At 43.6% G+C, this 22,634-nt stretch overlaps 2 protein-coding genes across 2 annotated transcripts; both read left to right on the forward strand.

The window, feature by feature from the left end:
- The first annotated feature begins 200 nt into the window (after positions 1–200).
- LOC115310185 lies at positions 201–3,674 on the forward strand. The gene is made up of 4 exons (XM_040222768.3): positions 201–339; positions 579–637; positions 704–1,139; positions 3,460–3,674. The coding sequence occupies exons 1-4, from the start codon at positions 336–338 to the stop codon at positions 3,558–3,560; spliced, it is 600 nt and encodes a 199-aa protein (XP_040078702.2). The 5' UTR covers positions 201–335; the 3' UTR covers positions 3,561–3,674.
- Positions 214–15,913, forward strand: LOC120836021 (flocculation protein FLO11). The gene is made up of 6 exons (XM_042287485.1): positions 214–284; positions 3,466–3,556; positions 4,292–4,400; positions 5,084–5,166; positions 12,555–12,591; positions 13,723–15,913. The coding sequence occupies exons 4-6, from the start codon at positions 5,089–5,091 to the stop codon at positions 15,291–15,293; spliced, it is 1,686 nt and encodes a 561-aa protein (XP_042143419.1). The 5' UTR covers positions 214–284; positions 3,466–3,556; positions 4,292–4,400; positions 5,084–5,088; the 3' UTR covers positions 15,294–15,913.
- Positions 15,914–22,634: the final 6,721 nt, after the last annotated feature.

Here is a 22,634-nt window from a genome sequence, read left to right on the forward strand (position 1 = left end):
AATGGATAAGTGCATTTTAATAACAAAGCGGAGATTGAAAGACTGGTGCAAATTATCTAGGAAGAATTGAATGACGTACAACCAGGCTAGGTGGCGCAAGCTGCCGCCCAATATGAAGGATACAGTCGGAGCCGTATATCCATCAATCCGTCTCCTCGCGTAGCAGTCTATCAGACGGCGGCAACCATTGTGGCCTCTATGATTGTGGCGGCAACCACGGTTGTGAGCAAGGAGGTTGAGGCTACGGGCACAGCGGAGCCGCGGAGCTACGTCGCTACGTACAGGTAGCCACCATAATACAGGTGCTACGGGGCTACGGCAGCTACGGGTTCCAAATGAATAGGCTCCTTGCACAGGACGTCATTTCCGTTGCCCTCCAAAGAAGAGGGGAAGAAGGAGCTCCCCACTTATCAGGACCCTCCTTTGTACCTCCCGGATTTGTACAGGCGTCGCTATTCTCCCCCCAGAAGATTATAGAAGATTAACCTGTCGCTCAAAATTCTTACAAAAGCAGCTTCCCTCTCCTCCTCTTACTTGGTGTTCAAAAGTGTGCGATGTGACGTCAGTGCAAGGAGCCTATTGGATTGGCGGACAGCGCTCTCGGATGAAAAGCAGAGCTAAAACGAGGAAGCAGCAGGTGGCTTATTTCCTGTGATTTTAAGTTTTTGTTGTCTTTCCTCTAAAAGAGGACACCTTTGCCCAGGAATTTTTCAAGAAGCAACGACTGGAAAAGACGCTGCAGAAGGTGGCGCCAAATTGCCCGAACTTGGGAGCTAGCATTGACCGCACTGACCTGCTCAAAATGGACATCATCTACAAAAGTATATGTTCCACCACAGGCATGAAACAACTAACAATGCAAAAACAAAACGGTTATGATGAAGCATATATGTGGTACAAACTTTCAGATCACCCCACATCTGAAACACCCACAGTAGCAGCAGGACACCTGAACTCTTCACCGAAACGACATGATAACTTTGTCATTGAGTATAACTTCATCTCTAATAATTTGATTCTCCTAGATATTTTAGAAAATTATATTTCGTGCCCTTCTTCAGCAGTGAAGGGGAAAGACCAAATCCGACCCATGATGAAGCATTTAGCTATGACAGCTCCAGAGGTGCCAATCCATCTGAGTAAGTTTGACAGCAAATGTAGCATGCCAAGTTTCTAGGTAATGAGATAAGAAATTTCTTCTGACCAAATACTAGCCCAGATTAGCTGGAAGTGTCTTACGACAGTCAGCAGACAGTAATGACCGAGCACAAACGGAACGAATTACAACATTCGCCTGACTGCACCATAAGGTATCTCAACGAGGCCTATGCGGAGTGCAAGTTCGTCTGCTTCTTGCGCAGGGGTTACGGTGGCGTCAGAACGCCGAGTTTTGATTGGCTCGCTTGGAAGGATAATGGGTAGACCTCAAGGCAGCTAGCATTGAGGTCTGCCCAATCCTACCATTCAGAACTCTGCGTTCTAACATTTCCATAACCCCTACGCACAAAGCAGACAAACTTGCGCTCCGCATTGATACGCCACAGTTTGCAATCAGGTTTGTTAAAAATTGAAAACGAGCCTGTTGGTATAATTGCCTCCCCTTCCTCGATGTTTTATCCTTTCAGGTATTTGTATTTGTAAAGTTTGTCAACATTTGCTTGTTTCATCTGGAACATCAAAGTACTGTGAATGTTTTGAAATGTGAAAACCTAGGCCCTGAGTTATGGTGACAAATGTCAATAACTGCTTGTTACGTATTGGTGGAAGCCTGATTATAATCTGCATTATTCAACAGTTTCATTGACATCATAAGGAAGCTCATATATTTTTATAAAGTGCCCTTTCAGAACAGAAGAGTGTGTAAATTTTCACCTTGATCATCATTCTACCTAGAACTGCAACACTGAACTAGCATAATTTATTGCCTCTCTCATGTAGGTCAGTAGAGGAAACATGATTTATAGTTGTAGAGTTTTGCACGTGAGAATATGTAACCAACAGTAGGCTAAACAATATGTTTGAGCTAGTTGGTTGATGAGCATCTTGGTTTAAAACGGCGCGACAAGACAAGGACAAAGTAAAGACGAGGTAAATAAACTTTCAGTTGATAGTCAGCGCTGTTGTCTGTCTCGTCTTTGCTTTGTCCTGGTCTTGTCGCGCTGTTTTAAACCAAGAAACCGACAGTAGGCAACAGAAGGGTTGCCTAATTATCTATGTAAAATAGCTTGAGGTCGTATAAAACAACCAATTAACATTGCATGTCACCTGCACATGTCACCTGTGAGTAGAGATGCAAAATTTCTAAAAATTTTGAAGGCCAAAAAAAAAAAAAAAACAGCAAAAAATTTAGAAAATTTTGGAAAGATTTGAAAATTTGTCTTAGCAAGAGTAATCCAGCGATATTTTGAAAGATACCGACATAGATCAACAATGATGAGAGTTTTTTGCGGTAGTACTATTACCTTATAATATTTTTAAATGTTTATTAGAGCCTTGTTAATTTAGCTTATTTTGACTATGCATGTGGCAATAGCAATACACTTCATCACACTAAACGCTGTATTGGGTTTACTGTTACGGTTCACTTGCAGCCACTGTTCGTCAATTACAATCTTATATTATGCAAAAGTAGGTACTTATGATGGTGCAGTAGCGGAGGCTTGGCTGCATATGATACAATTGTTCCATGGTTTTTGTCAACTGAGAGCGTGAAATATCCAATAGATACATAAAAAATTGGCTTCTTCAGATGCATGCATGCTCACACTGACTACTCAAAAAACCAATATGAGGAGTTGTCACTCCTCTGTTTTAAAGTGTTCGAAACTTTATTTTGATATATTTTTAATATTTATAGCCATACCGCTCCACAATTCATATTGAACAGCAGAACAATGCCCACTTTGTGTAATGCCTGCTAGGGCCTTCAAGGTTTAATAAATGATGATGATGATTATTTGGTGTATGCTTTAAGGCAGTGCAAACAGTTTGACGATGGATAGATGCATCGGGCAAAAACAAGCACGTGTGTTTCCTAATTTTCTTCCTTCTCCATCACTGCACCGTTTCTTTTCTTTTTATCGACTAGCAAATCTGATATGGTGTTGAATGTTTAATCCTCCACCTGCACTGTCGACAAAATGACCTGTGATATGGTTTTTATTCTGACGTTGCGATTGTTGTCAATTTTACCATATTTTGCAGAAATTTGCTTAAAACAGGCTTCTTAATATTTAAAATAAATTAGGTCTCTTTTCTTTTTTTGCTTTTTATGTTGAGGGAAAAACAAACACATTCTCAAATTTTTTTGTTTTTTCCGAGCCCTCCCATCACTCTGTGAGGTGAAAATTCTCATCAGCCATTTTGTTTGATCCATCATTTGTTGCAATACGCTTAGTGATGGTTGCCAGTCTCAAGTTCATTATGCATGGTCTCCAATTCATAAAAGAATCACTGGAGTTTCAGAAATGCGTGTGGAGCTAGTGCAGCCAGCGAGGAACAGCCGCAACTCCCAGTGTTTGAGGACGAGGAGCATCCACTGCCTCCTACTGCAGCGGTAGGTGGCATATGACCGCTGCACCCACACTTCATTCTTAATACTGTAAAAATTACAACTATACATTTTGAGGCTAATAGAAACAAAACAGCTGCCGTTCTGAGTCTCCCCAAAAGGTTCCTCTTCAGATTGTTCCCAGAGCTTCTGCTTCATTCGTCTCATCTTTCTATCTATAGAAGTTGCCTTTGACAACTGAAGTATCGCTCATTAACCTTCCCGGTGGCGCCTTTGCTCCAACCAATACCCAAATCCATCAAAAACTTTATTTTAATCCCTTCCGAACATCATTGACTGCAGATAAGAAAGATATGAACACCTTTGCAAACTTTTACAACCATACCATGAAAAGTTTGCTTGTAAATGAAGGGCCTAGGAATAATTTAGATCCGCCCTGCAATCAAAATTTCTTGTGTGCCACCTACACTGGAATATTCCTTTGGAGGATTGTGAGCCCCCTCAGGTGGAGTTGCAACCCCCCCCCCCCCCCCCCCCCACCCCCCACCCCGCCCCACCAAACCCCGCCTGACCTGGAGATCCATAGGTCAGGTTTGCCTCGAGGCCACAGAAGAATCATTGATTGAAGAAGAATGTTGTTACATTCATAGTTAAGAACAAAAAAATCCATAACTATTGGAAGCTAGTGCAAAAAACAAGTCTGATGCCTCAAGCTGGAGTGGTTCCAGCCAGCGGCCATTTCAAAGCACCTAGACTTACAAGAATTCATGTGTTACCCAGATACCGACCGGAGAGCCCGATGGATGCCCATCGAGCTCCTCCCAAAGCAGACGAACAAGGCGAGGTCTGAGCCACTGTGACATTGCATTATGGGCTGCCTCTGTTTCCGGTAAGATCTGAACAGCACAGTAAGGGTTTCTTCCTCCATTAAGTCGCACAACGATTATGAAGCAAGAACGGCTCATACGAAAAGGTCACTCGTAGCAAAGAGCCACCATAAAATGCCTGTGGAGAAGGCATTAAACTTTTGTACAAGAGGAAGCACAACTTTAGATAAACAGTCTAGAGGTTTTTTGCGCGACACAGGGGACAATTACAAGCGAGTAGACACGGACAAGCGCAAAAAACCTCTACTCGCTTGTAATTGTCCCCTGTGTCGCGCAAGAAACCTCTAGACTGCATCATGAACCAACTAGGCTAACAACAAGTTTTAATTTAGATAAACATTTTGCACGCTGGCAGAAAACTTGCTGCAAATGAAACATGCTTCAAAAACTCATGAAACCATAGCTGCAACTCAAACGACAAGAGGGATGGGTTCTGCTCGTCACTGCGGCGCTGGTTACAGGTCGACATTACGAAAATAACCTACCCCCATTAAAATGTTTCCGTAGGAAAAGTTGCCCGCAGATTTCTCAGGTCCCCGACGCCATAGTTGAATATGAAAAGGTCTTTGGGCGAGTTTCATGTCACATTTGTTGCAAGAGACTCCAACAAATGAGAGCTGTGTTACATAACCCCTGAATGGCCTTTCTACATAACCCCTGAATTGCCTTTCTTTGTACTCCAAAGATTCCATGTTCAGCAACCCCGTAGCTGTTACCAGTCGGGTCAGCGTGCCACAAAGCTGCAGATTGGAGACTCCAGTTTCTGAGGAAAGTTTGTTTGATTATCTTTTATTTTATTAATTAATGCTGCAGAGCGTATTTTAAGGGAAGTGAAGTTAATTTGTGCTGTGTTGTCATAGTCATAGCTGTATCATGCCATCATCAGCTAAATTTAGCGGGTTAGCTCCCTTCTAGAAATGGGAAGCCCATTCACACTGACAGCATGGTCAGGCTCAATGAGATTCAATGTTAAAGGTGCACTAAAGACGTTTCTGAGATTGTCTGCTCTTGATCATAACTTATCTTACGGGCTCCAAGCATCCTAGAAATCTAAAATTATGCTTGTGCGATGTCTATTTCCCTACTAAAAATGTGATAGAAGTTAGTGCTACACCCCTTTCTGAGCAGAAAAATCTAGAATACAGAATCCAGTGGAAGCGTTGACGGCGTGACGAGGGGCGCGCGTCAGCCAATTGCAAGCTGCCTCTCTCGAAAAACCAGCTTGCAATTGGCTGATGTGCGCGCGTCGTCGTGCTACCGGCGCTTCTGCTGAATTCTGTGCTCCAGCTTTTTCCGCCCAGAAAGGGGCATGGCACAAAATCTGATCACATTTTTAGTAGGGAAATAGATGTCGCATGAGCATAATTGTTCTATTTCTGCGATGCTAAGATCTGGTAGAATGAGTTATCCCCAAGAACAGGCGACCTCAGAAACGTCTTTAGTGCACCTTTAAGTGTAGCACCTTGTATAGCACCAATGTGCACAACTTAGCACTTGCACATTGATGCTCTTAGGAACATTGCAGAGAATCTGTAATCTGGGAAAAGGGGCAAACTGTTGACTGAGTTGAAGCCAACTTTGGCCATGAACCTTATTATGGGCACCACTGAGCATGTAGTTCCTAAGAGCGCTAACATGCAGATTGCTCATTCGTGCTCTTAGAAACATTACAAAGAAGCCGAAATCCCGGGAAAGGTTCATCTTTTAATGCAGGTGAAGCCAACTTTGAGAGACCTCAAGCTATCTATACACCTTTCCAAAAAACTCTCCTAGGCCGCCGCCTTGTTGCTGATGCTGGTGCGGTTGGTGCGACCTTCGCGCCCCCTATCAGCTAGAAATTTTTTGCCACTCTCTTGGACTGTGGAAACCTGCTCAGTGCGATTCTCTACCTATGTTTTGCGGTTTTGCATTCAACGTTTTCTGGCCCTCTTGAAAGTTTCCACTTAATTTTTCTGATGCATGCTGCATACCCTTTCTGTGTTACCTTCCACTGCGAGAAATCAGGCTCGTACGTGCCTGCCATTCAAGCGTTTCTGCTCGACATTCACGGGAAACGAAGGAGGGGAAGGACGTCGAACGGCCCTCGACATGATTTGGCGAACAATGACAACTGTTCTCCCCCCTCCCGGAGATAATCTATGTAGAGTCCTTCTCAGTCATAGCCAACAATAGTGGTTCGGGTTGGAATCAGTCGCACCCGTTCCTTTGCCTTGGTGCTGGCTTGAAAAAAGGAAGCTCTTCCCAAAACGTGCCCCAAAACGAAGTCATCTTGGATTCCGTCCGATTGCCAAGATCTGAGTGTCATCGACGATGACTGAAAATTCTTTTCAGATAATGCTGCATCGTGTGGTACATACAATATATTGTTTGAATGTTAACACTTGTTAATTGTATGTCCGTGTCCTGTCCATTGGTAAACACATTATTTGTGAGCGTGAAAAATGCATGCCTTTCGGATATCTTCTGTTGTAAATTATTTTCGACAGCTAAGCGCTTTGTCGTTTGACACGTGGCTAATCAAGCGGCGCCGTCAAAATTTATTGAAATAAAACAACAACAACAACTACCATTCCAGTTGCATTAGCTCTGTCGTGCGCAAACCCAACAAAAATAGTCTAGTTTTTTCTTCTTTTTTTTTTTTTTGCTTTTTTGTTTTTTTAAGTGTGATACAATGCTTTCTCAATGTCCTCGGGAAAATACATACACCATGAGACACAAAATACCGCGGGAAAAGACGAGAATTTAGCCGCCAGCAGTGTTTGAAACTGCGCCTATCGAAATCGCAGTCCACCCGGTTAGGGTTAGCAGGGACGCCGGTGAGAGTCTAGCCTCAAACACAGTGACGGCTTGAAAACGGGCTGGTGTCCCTGGGGTTGAGTGTTTCTTGGAAAGGTATATATTCGATGAGTTCAGGGTGAGGGAAAGGAAGGCTGGGGAGGAGGAAGCAGACAGAATGGTGGAGACAGGGAGTTTTCCTCCTCTCCAGCAATCAATCTGCTTCCTCCTCCCCACCCTTCATTTCCCTCGCCTTGAACTCTTAAAGGTGCTGTGCAACAGTTTCAGTGCTCAACCTTTCTGAAGTAAAGAACAAAAAACCGCTTTTGCCTGCATGTCCTAGTTTTTATTTTAAAAATGGACAAAGATTGAGGTTTTCGGCACCTCTCTACTCCTTCTCCATCTTCCGAGTCATGTGCGCTCTGACGTAAATGGGGGTCGCGCGGGGTTTTGGGGAAGCTCTCTCTCTAGAGCCATCAGTGAGCAGCGAGAACTCATCCGCTCGTGGCTGCGTAACCACATGCTGGCAGGCGCAGCGCAAACAATATGGTGAAAGGAGGAAAGTCTGATCCGGGTCCGGCCATTCCCGTCCGGCTCTGTCCCCCTGTTCGCAGTAGCAGATAGAGCTGACGGTTTTGTGGACCTAGGATAGATGGCGCCGCAAAAACTCCATATAATAAAAGCTTTGTCGATGATACCAGGTTTTTGATGCATTTATATTTATGTTGGAACGACAAGATTTATAGAAAAGTTACCTTTTATCGACCAGGTATTCGCACAACTTGCTATCTTTCTACAAGACCCCATTGATGTCATTCTGCGTGTTTGTCATGGCCGCCGCTCATGATGCCACGTCACATGGCCACGTTATGTGACGTGGCATCATGGTGTCACTTGACTCATGTTGAGTTATGTCACGTTTCGGTATGTGATGCCACATGATGTGACACCACGACTTGATGCCGAGACGTTTGGTCATGTGACACTGCCCGTTGTTGTTACAGCAGCATGACTTGATGCTGTGACATCATGTGATGTCACTGTGTTATGTGACACTGTGTCACGTGGCACATGACATCCCATGTCACACTGTGACACCACTCTGACACCTAATGTTGTGTGACAGCACAATGTCACATGTCATGCTGTCCAGATTTGCATATGCAAGACTTTTTTTTTTAGTCAATTCAGAATTAAAAAAAAAAAAAAGGAACTTTTGTTAGAGTTATTTTTAGCACTGGGGCGAAGTTAGTGGCCATGGTTGCCCCTTGTAAGGAGGCAAAATGGGTAAATTAGCTAATTAAATAGAAGGCTTCAATTAAAAAAAAATTATTTTGGGGGGCATAATGTATCTGGAAAATTGTTGCTCTGCCTCATTATAGTCTGACCGCGCAGTGAAATTTTTATTAAAAAAAATTTACTGCACATATACACCGTATACAGGGCAAGAAATGTTACCCTTGTATATTGCTTCAAACCGGGACTGAGCGGGCAAAAAGTGTCAACGATGTTAATCCCTTCACCCTCTGCTAGCTCTGCAAGTAATGCTCGCCACGATAGCGCCTCACTTTGCCCGCTTAGTTTCGGTATGAAGCCGTGTACGAGGGTGATATTTCTTGCCCCATTGCACCCACTATGAATTTTTTAGTCACAGGGATGGAACTGCTGCACCAATTGTGCCGCTGTGCACCCAATTACTTCTTATGCGCCACACTGATACAAAAGTATAAATACAAACAAAATTGCGCCAAGGTGCACCCAATTACTTTTCATGTGCTACACTGATACAAAAGTATAAATAAGAAAATTGCGCCGCTGTGCACCCAATTACTTTTCATGCGCCACACTGATACAAAAGTATAAATACGAACAAAATTGCGCTAAGGTGCGCCCAATTACTTTTCATGCGCCACACTGATACAAAAGTATAAATAAGAACAAAATTGCGTTGCTGTGCACCCAATTAATTTTCATGCGCCACACTGATACAAAAGTATAAATAAGAACAAAATTGCCCCAAGGTGCGCCCAAATTGAAATTACAAGCGAGCCTCGTCGAAATGAGCCGTCTTACAGTTTCTGTTGGCAACATTGACACCGGAACTTCCGGCCCAAATTGGACGCAAGTGGATCCGAATTTGAAAATCTGTATCTGAAGGTTGCTGCCGCCAACGTTAGCCGCCATTGCTGCATGCACACCATGCTTGTCTGAAGTCCTGGAGTTACTTCATCTGAATATCTGAATAGTGGAACAAACCTGTGGCCACAAACCCGCACAGAAAACTTGGGAATAAAGGCGAGCAAGCAGTGAGGCGTATTGCGGAGCAAGATACGAATGCCAGGTCGTGATTGCGCTTTGAAGCAATTTTGCAGTGATGTCACGAAAGTGCCTTTGACAGCGGACTTGCTGCAAGCTGTGAAGCCTCAAAGTTTACACAGAAAGGCTAGAGGTCGAAAAGCAAGATGACAAGAGGCAGAAGAGGAAGAACAGTGATGCGAGGGAAGCGAGTACAAAGAGAACTCGTCTTCAAGAAGAGGAGCAACAACTTGAACAGCACATCGTCTATTCGCGGATTATGCTTGAGCATGCGCAGTCATTGATTGAGTCGGGTCTCAAAAAAAAAAAGGAGATGGAGAAGATTGAGCCTGGACAAGTGCTGTTAGCAGAGGCAATGCGAAATTGGCTCAGAATCTCGAAAAAGTGAAGTGTATCTGTGAGCAATTGATGAAGTCCCAGTATATTTATATGTACAAGGACATTTATTATCTTATTCTAGCCACTGAAAAATGAAAGGCCATTTTTGTACCTGCATTTTTATTTTTTGGTGCACCTTTGCTAGTCAATGCTGGGCAATAAAAGCTATTTGTACCTGTTTAGATGTACCTCTTTGCAAGTTGGTTTTATCAGGCGTCACAGTGTCATGTGCAGTTTTGCTTCATATGTTTTGTGTAATCTGCACATAATTTAGTAAAATATATTTGCTACCAGAAAGTTTATCGAGACTACCGTTCAGTTCATATGGAGTTATCTGCATGCCATCTTTTCTTTAGTTTTTAAAACCAGGTGACGTTTAGCCTCTATTTTGACATTCTTAAAACTCGTATGCTGCTCCCAACTTGATCCAAGACCTCGTCTTTTCTGCTCCTAGCCAGCTCCAAACTGCAGATTTTTCTGCTCCCATATTTGCTCCAAAGCTGCTTTGCCCAGTTCCATCCCATTCTCCAAATACATTATGCCCCCAAAAATGAAAGTTTAATTGAAACATTGTAGGTAATTATTTGACCTCTTTTCTGCTGTCTGCCATGGCCACCAAATTGTCCCCAAGGTGTAAAGAACCCTAGCATAAGTTCCTTTTCATGTGTAATCTGCACATAATTTAGTGAAATATATTTGCTACCAGAAAGTTTATCGAGACTACCGTTCAGTTCATATGGAGTTATCTGCATGCCATCTTTTCTTTAGTTTTTAAAACCAGGTGACGTTTAGCCTCTATTTTGACATTCTTAAAACTCGTATGCTGCTCCCAACTTGATCCAAGACCTCGTCTTTTCTGCTCCCAGCCAGCTCCAAACTGCAGATTTTTCTGCTCCCATATTTGCTCCAAAGCTGCTTTGCCCAGTTCCATCCCATTCTCCAAATACATTATGCCCCCAAAAATGAAAGTTTAATTGAAACATTGTAGGTAATTATTTGACCTCTTTTCTGCTGTCTGCCATGGCCACCAAATTGTCCCCAAGGTGTAAAGAACCCTAGCACAAGTTCCTTTTCAATTTCTTTTTTTTTTTTTTTACATTCTGGATTAATTAAAACAACTGCCCTGTATGTGTGTGTTGCTAATGAAAGTTTTGTGGAGAGCCATGCACAAACTGTTCTAGCATGCACTACATCTTGAACAATATGAAAGAAGTAGTTTGAGATGGAATATGGCAAAAAAATCCCCTTGCAGAGCTCATAAAGTACAGCTGCAGGTTCTATACACCAAATTTCACACTTGTTTTGTAGATCGTTTCTTAAAGAGAGACTGACAGAGTATTTATGCTCGCCAAGGTTTTTATTTGTACATGACATATCAATTTGCAGCTCGAAATTCGTTTTCTTTCCGCCCGAAAACCGCCGATTGAGAATTGGCCAGTCTGAGTCGTGCTCACTCTCTTCTCCGTGGTCATATGTCGTTTTCTATTTTTTAGACACAACCACCAAAGATAATCAAACTTGTGGGTCATCGAAGGCACACACTCAATGCTAAAAATAGACAAAAAATATGATACCCATTTTTCGTGGCTTGTAAAAAGCTGCAAAGATGTTGATTGAAAAAACAAAAGTTGCACAGCCACATCACTTTCGGTAACTTTCACCTCCTCTATACAGTCAAACCCGTTTATATCCAACTCTCAAAAAAATGTATCAGTTCGATATAGCGGCTAATTCGGTATAAAAGTTTTAATGAATTGGACTCTCAAAAATCCACTTTCTGCTGACATATTACACAATGAAATGATCTTGCATCTTCTTCTGCTTTTTCTTCATTGCATCCGCGATAACAATATTTTTCTACGCTATCGACGGACTACAAAATGCTGAGGCCGCTGCTTTCTATATTTGCGCATTAGCGCCGAACTATGCTGAGAGCACGTCAGAGCAGGAGCACCGTTTCCTACAGAGCGCCGCTTTGCTCTGCAAGTTGGCTTTCCCCTAAGGCAGGCGGCTGCGTTGGAGGAAAGCCAGCTAGCACAGCAAGCTGGCTTTTTTTCTTCCGGGCGGCCGCATCAACTGCCCGGAAAAAAAAATTATATTCTCTTTTTGCGAATGGAGCAGGGAGAGGGAGCACGGAGCACCATTTCCCCGCTCCTTGTGCAAAAGAGATTTTTTTTCTTCCGGGCGGTGGACGCGGCCACTCGAAAAAAAAAGGTAGCTTTCCCCCTTGCGGTTGCTCGCATTGGGAAAAAGCCAGCTTGCAGAGCAAAACGGCGCTCTTGGCAGTTCGATATATCGGTAGCGGCTGCTATTTTTGTTCGATGTGACCGTAGTTTTTGCTATATATTATCACTGTAGCATTACTATGCACAAAAATTGTTCGATATAAGGGATAATTCGATGTAAATGGGTTCAATATAGTCGGGTTTGACTGTATTTCTTCTTGCTCCCCAGTCCAGTTACGGTTTCGAGCAGTTGAATTCTTTTTACTTTATTAAAATATATGTGACGCTGTAGAAAAATATTGATTAGGTAGTGTTCTGACACCATAACAAATCGTCTGGCAAAAAAAAAAAAAAAAATTGTGTGGAGGGGGGGAAAGGGGGGGAGGTAATGTTAGTGTTTCGAAAAAAAAAAAAAAAAAGCACTTGTAAGTTTATAGAAGACCGTATTTCCCATAACAACAGGTCTCTAGGACGAACCGTGGGAAGCGACAAGTTCCAAGTGAGTTATATTGTTTGCACTTTCATGATGGTGACAGTTCTAAAAAGATGATACTGCCAAGTCATCAAGATACATATTGTGAAAAGTTTCATTCCACTTTGTTCATTGGCTTATTTATACTGCTTTTTTTTCTACTGAATAGTGGTTAAGATAGAACACCCTGTAGTTAAAAAAGAAAAATGAAAGACGTTTGCAATTTATTGTATTGCCGAATTAGAGTACAGCTTTTGAGGAGGAGGAGCGGAGGGTACCGAGGGTGAGGGTCACGTGACGTCGCAAGGGTAAAATTTGGTGGGAAATTTAGCGGGAAAACTTTCCCGCTAAATTTAACAGAAAAATGTTCCCAGGTTGAGTGGCATCACATGTGACGTCATGAGAGTAAAATTTCCCCGCTAAATTTGGCGGGAAATGTTTCCGCTAAAAATTAGCGGGAAAATTTTGTCGCTAAATTTAGAGGAAACATTTTTCGCCAAATTTGGCAGAGAAATTTTGCCCTCGTGGCATAGCGTGTGACGTCATTATGGGAAATGTCCCATAATGCAATGCGCGGTTACGCCGACGGCGACGCCGCTCAAGCTGGAAACTGGCGCCTAAGAGCTGCGCTCTAAAAATTGCTGTTATAGCATTGCAGAAGGGATAGAAGCATATATCTCAATCTTAACACTCAATGAGTTTGATAAAAAGGCGAGGACTTTAAATTCAGTATTGTCGTTCAATTCCTGTCATCCTATGCCAATAACTTATACCCATGCCACACGGGCAACTTGAATGCCATTTACAACGAATGACATTTGAACGATCGGCCAATCGGCGCACGACACTTCAAGCGTAGCACATTCTACGCACAACAGATCGCGAGCCGATTCGTCGATCACCCGAATGTCATTCGTTAAAATGGCATTCGAGTTGCCCGTGTGGCACAGGTATTAGAAATTTGTTCCCATTGCATACTTTGCACTATTTAAAAATTAGAAAGTGAATCTGTTATATCACTTAGCATGCCAGCCGAATCAGAACAGTGAAAACCGCTCGATGTTATTGAGTGCAAAGTCCATCCTTAGTTCATCACATAGCGGCTTGAACTGCCAATTACACAGTACTTCCAATGGCTACCCCAATTATACCTCCTAGCCATGCCAAGTTACGGGAGAGTGGAGCAGTCCACCGAAGGCACCTGGACCGAGGAACTGCAGAGACGACACCAGACTGCCTTAATGAAGGAAATCAAAGAGCAGATCTTGTTTAAACCAATCGACCACTTCTCCCTCACATCTGCGTTCGATAAAGATAGTAGCGAACAATTTCCACGAAGGAGTAAGAGCTCGGCTTCCAAACATCAGGCGCTGATTGACAAACTCGGAGACCTCAGCAAATCGTCACCCTCTCCGTCGTCATCAGGCTATTTGCAGTGTCAGAGGACGGAGCCACTACCCTTGGACCAAGCAGTCGGACAGGGCTCCACCGTGACTAATGGTGGCACATTGATATCCTCAGCCCCACAAGTTGTATCTTCAAAGTCGAAGTTCTTCAAAGTCGGAACACCTGTAGAGTTGTTTGATAGAAGGCATGCTACAGGTAGCACGGTTTCAACTCCACAACATGCGGTAAGTCCAACACCAACACCAATTCAGCATGGAACTGACCCAAGTTCCACATGGACGCCGACGCCAAAGACACAGGAATTTGTTGGTGCTGAAGCAGTGCATGGGGAAGAGACCACCCGAACCTTCAACCAAACTGCGGTTTCATCATATGTGGCAGCGACTCCTCGTCATCAAACTGCATGCTCAGTGACGACCTCAGCATTGCGGACACCCAACACCCATCCCGTGTCTGCGCCTATGTCTTGGGCGAATGGGGATTCTGACCTGGCACAAATGAGAGCAGTTTCGGAGTGGAACAACAGACCCTGCAAAAACGTTTCGACACTGACGTTGAATCAAGCCAAAATGAGACGTGATACAATCTTGACTCCGTGTAACTTATCTTCGTCAACGGTGATGTCGAGTCCCACTGTGCGGCCGACACCACATTCAAACCCATGCAGAAAAGACGTACTAAGCTCGTCGCTGAGGCAACCTCAAGGCACGAAGCTCTTCTTGACACCCGGTAAAAGAGTGTCTTGGAAACCGGAGTCAGTGTGGCACACACCAAACGGTTCTTTCAGTAGGTCGACGTCAGCATCCCAAAAAATTGAGTCCGAAGTGCCGAGAGAGAAGGGAGTCGACCACGCTTACGACCAGAACACAATTTTACGTGTGGCATCGATGACACCTCGCAAAGGCTTGAGCTTGGCACTACTTTCTAACCAGAACTTTTCTCCTCAGCCAAACTTCAGTTCTAGCGTTCGGTTCGAGCAAGGGAACACGGCCTCAGCTACGAGATCACCTAAGCATACCATTGTAGAAGTGGTGCCAGAGTCTCCAGAGAACTCAACTGGCATTGATATGACCCCTCAACAACTCATTGCTTCTAAAGAAGTGGAAGAGCCAACACACAAAAGCCTTCATCACGAAGATTCCAACAGGGCTCAACAAACCAGTGTCTTCGAGTCGTCCAATAACCTCACCGTCACTGCAGTTCAAGAGAGCTGTTCGGTTTGTGGGTGTGGCACCGCAAAAGTAGACAAAGCGTGCCAGACAGTTCCATATTATGCCACAACTGGAACCATGTTTGGCAGTCATATGTCTGCACGAGCCTAAAAGAAGGCAAGGTGGCATCAATTATGTGTATTCGTTTCAATACTCGGGGATGATGCAGTTCCTTTAAATGTATGTACACTACTCGTGACCCAAGTCTGTACCAGACTCTTGAGTTTTGTTGATGTGTTGTGTCCTTCAGTAATGTATACCCCATTACAGCCCTATTTCTGGTGCAGTCCAAGTGCTGTCTTTGGTGAAAGTGTGCAGATGCCTCTTGTGTGCAAGTGGGTGCATTGCTGTCATAAGGACATCGCTTAACTCACTGCTCTGGTGTTGGAGCAAGCAAGATCTGCCAAAGAAAAGGTGGAATTAGCCTTGTTCTGTGTACCCAAGTTTCTAAGTTTGTTCCTCTAGGTTTGTGTTTGTTTGTCTTCAGAGGTTTCTTTTCTTGTTGACTGATTTTTAGGACTCTCGAGATACAAGAGCCAAATTGAAATCTAGAGCATTAAATAATATATAATTATACTTGAAGAAATGCGAGAATATTCTTGTATAAATATGATCTGTCCTACATCCTGTGACCAGTGTGCAGGTGCACCAATTACTTTTTGCCATATCCAGCTCACCGTAGCCCAGTCACATGTCATTTGTTGGCAGTAAAGATTGTTTTATCCCACTGATATGGGTGGCGTGTACTATTTCCACTCAAGTTGAATGATCCCACGAGGACTGGTATTGTCAGTGTGAACTTCAAGCATAGTCACCTTGGTGTCAGCTGTGAGGAGCTGTCTGGTTTTAGAAGACATTTTTTAATGTGAAACTTTCTTTGCCTAAGTGTTCGGCATTTCGTGAAGCCTCAATAAAAGTATGGCTGTGAGGCTTGACACTGATTGGTTGACGGGTGAGAGAGGAAAAGTGAGGGGTGCTCTACACTGACTGGTTAATGGGGAGCTCATGTGACCAGAGGGGTAGGCGAGGAGGAGCTCGACCACCTGTGCGCACTGAGGGAGAGGAGCTCGAGAGTATGGAAGGCTCTGGAAGATCATCAGGTTTATTAGCCCGATTAGCGATAGTATCGCCTCATTCTAGGAACAACTATCAAGTGTACACAGGGGGGGGGGGCTATGCAAGATGGCGAGACAAGGCGGGATGAAGGGACCGGGACATCGCAGCAGGCGGCGATGTCCCGGTTTCTTCGTCCCGCCGTCTTGCTTAGCCCCCATGGTGTGCGTTAAGCTATCTGATAAAGACCGTCGTGAACATAGGCATCTGGAAACTCAGTACTATTGCTAAATGTTTGTGATGATAGAATGTTTTACGTGTGCAGCACAATTTCCTAGCAATTTACCATACATTTTTTCAGAGTGAGATTATTTATTACTTTTACTGAAAAAATTCAAGACTCAATTCTGCATCTAAGCTACTGCTGGGGGTTTGAGCTGTATCTGGATCAGCAGCTGCTAACTGCCATTCAGTCATTTAACTGAAGCCTGGTGAAGGAGAAGAAAACATTTTCTAACTGACTTAATTTAGTAGTAGTAGGACCATTTTGGCAGAGAGTCTTGAAAAGAAAAGTTTCCAGCAACAATTTAAGTGAGTATTGTCATTCATACTTATCGGAAAGCTCTGCTACTATTTAGTTCACCGTGAAAACGCACACTTTTCTGGGGATTTTTGTTGAGTACACAAGCACCTTTCTTACCCATTCTGCAAAACCAAAACATGGCAAATATAGTAATATAGAAAAGTGCCCCTACACACGTCTGTGCAAATAAAACTTATTGGCAAGAAGGAGTCGCAGCTAGAAAACACTGAAAATCATATTCTATTGGAGATAACATTCTTGCACTGTTTATTCTAATACACTCGCAAGTAATTTCTTTTTTCTTCTATTTGCCATGTGATGATTTCGTAAGCAAGTTCCCACGAAATAGGACGTTTGGCTATTTTCAGGCAATATAATGGAACGGTAGAAATGAACCTCTAAAACAGGACTGTCAAACTGGATTTGATATAAAGTAGTGTTTTGGCAAGGTGATCGAACTATTGGTGACTCCATCAAAATCGACGCCGCGTAGCGGCAACGCCGAGAAGCTCAAGAAGAGGTCGTTTCGACTTTTTCGTCTGCTATCGCTACTTGGTTCTCGTAGGCAGCATAAAAACAAACAATGTCTCTGTGATTATTTTTATGCTTCCACGGTGTCATTCCTACGCACTGACTAGAAGAAGGTTTCTAATGTCGAAAAATCGCTTTGCTTTCATATGTAACACCGATTTTACAGTGCAGTGCAAGAAATTTATGGTGGTCCGCGTGCTGAACACTGAAACAGCCTCTTTTTGTCTGCCATTTTGCCTAACCAGTGCACCCCCTATAGTTCGTTGGAGCACTCTGACCTGTTTGTTGTTAGCGAGCCTTCATACATGTGCCGTGTGCGCATATGAAGGCTCCCTATTTGTTGTCCCCGCACCTCGGTGTTTACCCAACACAAGGCCTGTGGACATGCCCACGGGCCTTGTGGGCATGTTCACGTCTCAACGTAAAAATACTAACAATAAACGTAACTTCGTTTATTGTTAGTTCCAGATCTCTCCCGAAAGCAGTCATCGGAGTATGCGAGCTTGACCCACTTCGGCTTTTGTGCTGAGCTGGGCATATGCGCCGTGCATGCTGCATGGTTCATGCAGGCCGGAGCGGCAATAAAAGAGCCCCTCCTCCCCCTCGGGCAACTGCGAACACGAACTCCAGCCAAACGCCGACATGGCGTTCGGTTAAGTCAGCCGAGCGCTGAGTCATTTTTATTTGTTGTCCCCATTCATGTAGTTCTGAAGTTAGCCGGTTGGGATGCCAAGGTCTGATCTTCTCCCTAACAGAGCCAAGCTATACCTAATTGAAATTGAGTGAATTTACAAACCTTTGTATATGCAAATAATCTTCAATCTTGTATTGAAAAAAAGAAAAACAAAAGTATCACGAATGATGCAGGTTGTCGGGCATCGGGACAAAGCAGGTTGTCGGGGCATCTCTGCCTAACATATATACCCTTTCATAACAGCCAGTTTAATTTTGAAAATTTTACTGCAATATACAGGGTGTCAGAAAAAAATATTACAGGGTTTGTTTTATCGCAAAAATAAACTAGGCATCATTGAACGCTCATTCTCCGCCCAAAGGTAGCGCTAGAGGTCACAACCAGATGCCAAAGTTTCAGCCCGATCTGATACCTTATTCAAAAGTTATAAGTGATTTTCTGAAAATTTCCATGGGAAGATGCGGCCGACGGAGTTTTTGAATACATGGGGCTCTATGGGGGCGCCAGAAACCGAAAACGGGCAAAAATGGGCTTCATTTTCCCATTGAAATTTTCAGAAAATCACTTATAACTTTTGAATAAGGTATCGGATTGTGCTGAAGCTTTGGCATCTGTTTGTGACCTCTAGCGCTACCTTTGGGCGGAGAATGAACATTCGGCGATGCCTAGTTTATTTTTGCGGTAAGAAAAACCCTCTAAATTTTTTTTTTGACACCCTCATAGATATTATCATTCGCAAAGTTTCAGTTCCTTTTTAAATACACCATGCGCATGTGTGCACCATCCCACTTTGAAAGTGTCCTTTCCTCCAACCACGCGGTTTCGCTGCGGAGAAGCAACACCCGCGGAAGGAAGCTCCACGGGTGTTTCTTCTCCGCAGTGCACTAGTGCTCGGTAAGAAGCGCATTAAACCGGGTAACCCGGCACGACCAGCACCTGGAAAAGTATGAATATCGCAGTTCATCTCGAAGCGAATATTGAATAGTGTATTATTCGAAACTGCTATTTTAAATTTCAAATATTTGCACAACACTAGAATATACGCAATAAAAGAAACTAAATTCAATGCTGTAAAAAGAAATACATGCACAATTCACAACTTCATTTAAAAAAAATAAAATGTGTTCATGCTTTGATAAAACTTAACGGTGCAATCGGAGGCTCATACGCCATTGAAGAAAATGGGCTCTGCACATCTAATTGAATGCTAGCGTTTCATCAAATGGCATTTTATTGAATAAGTGGATATTTCATTGAATGCCATTTCATCTAATAGTTTGACATCATTTTATTGAATTTTACTCTACCAAATTTGGGATGATTATGATGTTTTATCTTTGCATCTCAAGAAACCTAAGCAGTGGCTTTTCAAATTATTTTGATGCTGCTGTCAAATCATATTGGGAAAATTATTATTGTGTTTCTTTCTTTAATAGAAATGGCAACATTTATTTGGATTCTGATTGTGAATTCCATTGCAAATAAGAGGCAAAGGAATGTGACTTGCTGAAAAACTGTTCGCGTAAAACATTGTTTAAATTTTTTTTTTTTTATGTGATTATCAAAATTAGTTTAGCAAAAAAATGTTTGCTGCAGTAGGTTGGGATCAGTATTTTGTGCATGTCTGTTCATATTCTATTTTAATTGTGATCAAAGCTGCACAAGGGGCTTAGCACTGGTCACCATTCTGCGAGCGTACTAGTGTCTGATACTCTCATTAAGCTATTTAAAAGTGAGAGTGTAATTAGAATAGTAAAAGATATTAAACACGTTGATAAAACAAAAATACTATATCTGTGTTGTTTTTTTTCTCTTCATGCCCTCACATTCTCTCTTGCGCATGCATAAGACAAGTGCACACGGGCATGCCTCTTATGTTAAAAGAAAACGACCACTGGAGCCTACCAGTAGTGATCGATGAAACGGCTTCGATGAAATGGTGTTTGATAAAGTGGCATACACTAAAACGAAGTTTGGTGGAACGGCTTCGATGAAATGGTGTTCAATAAAGTGGCATTCACTAAAACGAAGTTTGGTGAAATGGCGTTCGAGGAACCACTTTATGAAATGCCGTTCAATGAAATGTCCAGACCAAGATGAAAATGCCTGCAAAATTTTAGGTATCCTGAATGTGTGGGGGCTCAAATCTTGACAATTAAAAACAAAAAACCCGTGGAAAAAGTTTGCAATGCTTTTGAGCACTTTCATTGCCTTGGCCCTGAATCACGGGTACTGAAGGCATGGAAAATTAGCCCAATGCCAGACCTTGACAGGGCAAAGCATGTGAAAAGCGAGGCAGACTGAATCTGACGAGTCGACGCACCACGCCGTCGTGCACGTTGCCCTGAACACAGCTGTATGAACCGGCCCGGACAAGACGCCGAAGCATTACTGAGGGTAGGAAACTCGCACTGGAGGCAGGACAGCTGAAGGACCTCCGTGCCACATTAATCCTGTCAATTACTATCCTCTAGTTGCACATCACAGGTCGCACCACAGACACAAGCTCTCGGGTATTTCGGGGCTGGTTCACACAATCGCGTGAACCAGCCTTATCTACCGTGAAGCCCTGGAACACTTCCAACATGCACATCTGTTCCTTATTTCTTACATGCATGTCATTCTCTCACAATGGCTATGAAGTTATTCTGATTTCTGACAGCGACCATTTCACATAGATTGTGCATAGATCGGATCTCAGGAATACTAGTCTAGTCATATGCAGATCAGAATTGTGTTCCAGGACTTCTGATAGATGACACTATACTCTGCTTCAGGTTAAGAAAAGCAGGACAAGCTCCACCCGCAAAGCCCTCCACTCTTTCCACATTATCAAAGCGAACACTAAAGAGGAAGCAAGGCGAAGCGATGGGGGATTTGCCTCCTCTTTGTCGTTCACTCTGCTAAAGCAAAAAGAGTGGAGGGCTTTGCGGTCAGAGCTTGCCCTGCTTTTCTTCACCTGCACCAGAATATAGTGTGCCAGTGTGGTCTCTCGCCGTAAGTTGCAAGCGGTCATAATGCAAATATGTGAACCAGCCTTGACTGGGCTAGTGGCGTCACTAGGGTCAGCAGCATCTGTGGCCAGTGGCGGCGTCGTATGCATTGCTGGCACAAACGGGGGGCGCTGCCAGCCCTCCATGATCGCAATCAAAAGCGCGCCAATAAACGTCTTTCTCAGTGATCACCGCTTGCAGTTGTGCCCCTACACACGGTCCACAGTGTGTCAGAAGGCACATTGGGTTCCTATCGTTTCGTCGAAACTCATTTCGTAAAATTACGTTTCATGGACACACGTTTCATGGACGCGCAATTTGTCTACATGATTGTTTCATTGACACTCTGTTATGTCCGGGCAGCCATCGCCGGCTGTCGGAGTATTTTAATGAAAGCAAGAACCCATAAGGGCTAAACGATCAGTTCGGTAGTCAGTTTAAAACAAGAACATGAGCGAGCGTGCACCCTGGCACGCGCTCCAGGTCAGGGCCATACCCCATAGTTGGTGGCGATGATGATAGTGCTGTGCCGCCGACACATCACATTCGTTACGCGCATTGCACGTTGTAGGGACATTTCATTGCACGTGTATCACTGGGGTGCGTGTTAACCCATCCAGCCACCCCGTTTATGCTGCTTCGCGATGAGTCTGCGGCGGCTCATTACAAAAATGTTAACCCACCTGTACACTCCGCTTCGCGGCGACAGTTTGATGCAGCTTATTATTACAAAAAAAAAAAATTAATTTTTGCTGATGAAACGATTTGTCCATAAAACAATCTGTCTATGAAACATTGTGTGTTGATGAAACGTCGTTCAATGAACTGATTGCTACCGGTCGCGTATAGCTTGTACTCACTCGCCTGAAGTTTTCTTGCCACCCGAAGGGATTTAGTTTGGTTGATCAAATGCCATTTCATCGAAAGACGTTCTAGAGAACGGGCACGTTTTATCGAAGCTCGGTTTGGAGAAAGTGGAGCCCCAGTTTAGAGAAACGCCGTGTTTTCTAAAGAAATACTGTTTAAAAGAAGTCTCCCCTACCTTGTGCGTGTATTACTGGGGCACCTGTTAAACCCCCCCCCCCCCCTTGTTTACACCGCTTCGCGGCGACAGTCTATGGTAGCTCATTACAAAAATGTTAACCCACCTGACCCATCTGTACATGCCGCTTTGCAAAAGCTGGATTCGCTTAAAGGGGCCCTGCAATCATATTTAAGCATCTGCCTTTTTTGCGGTTTCCACGTCTCGTGGGGTCCGGGCAAGCCATCGGGCACAGGGAGAGTAACTAAATATCAGTGCATCATATTTTAACCGGACGACGCGGAAACCTCCTCCCCCGACGGGGGCGACCCGCGGTACCGAAAGCGCGCGATATGTGACGTCTTTGGTCTTGGGCTTACTACTGGTCAGAGCCACTAAAAGCTTCTTTTAGTCGAAATACAAAATATAAGTGGTGCGAACTGTTTCAATTATTCATAAAAGTAGTTTTTGTTCTGTATTTTAGACAGAAAAGAAACAAATGCAGTTTATAAAGTATGGAAACTAGAGATGACCCGTCGACATACCCGCCAGCAAGCGGTGGATAAGGCAGCGCATA

This window comes from Ixodes scapularis, unplaced genomic scaffold, assembly GCF_016920785.2.
Source record: "Ixodes scapularis isolate PalLabHiFi unplaced genomic scaffold, ASM1692078v2 PGA_scaffold9__187_contigs__length_104089568, whole genome shotgun sequence".
Lineage (NCBI taxonomy): Eukaryota > Metazoa > Arthropoda > Arachnida > Ixodida > Ixodidae > Ixodes > Ixodes scapularis.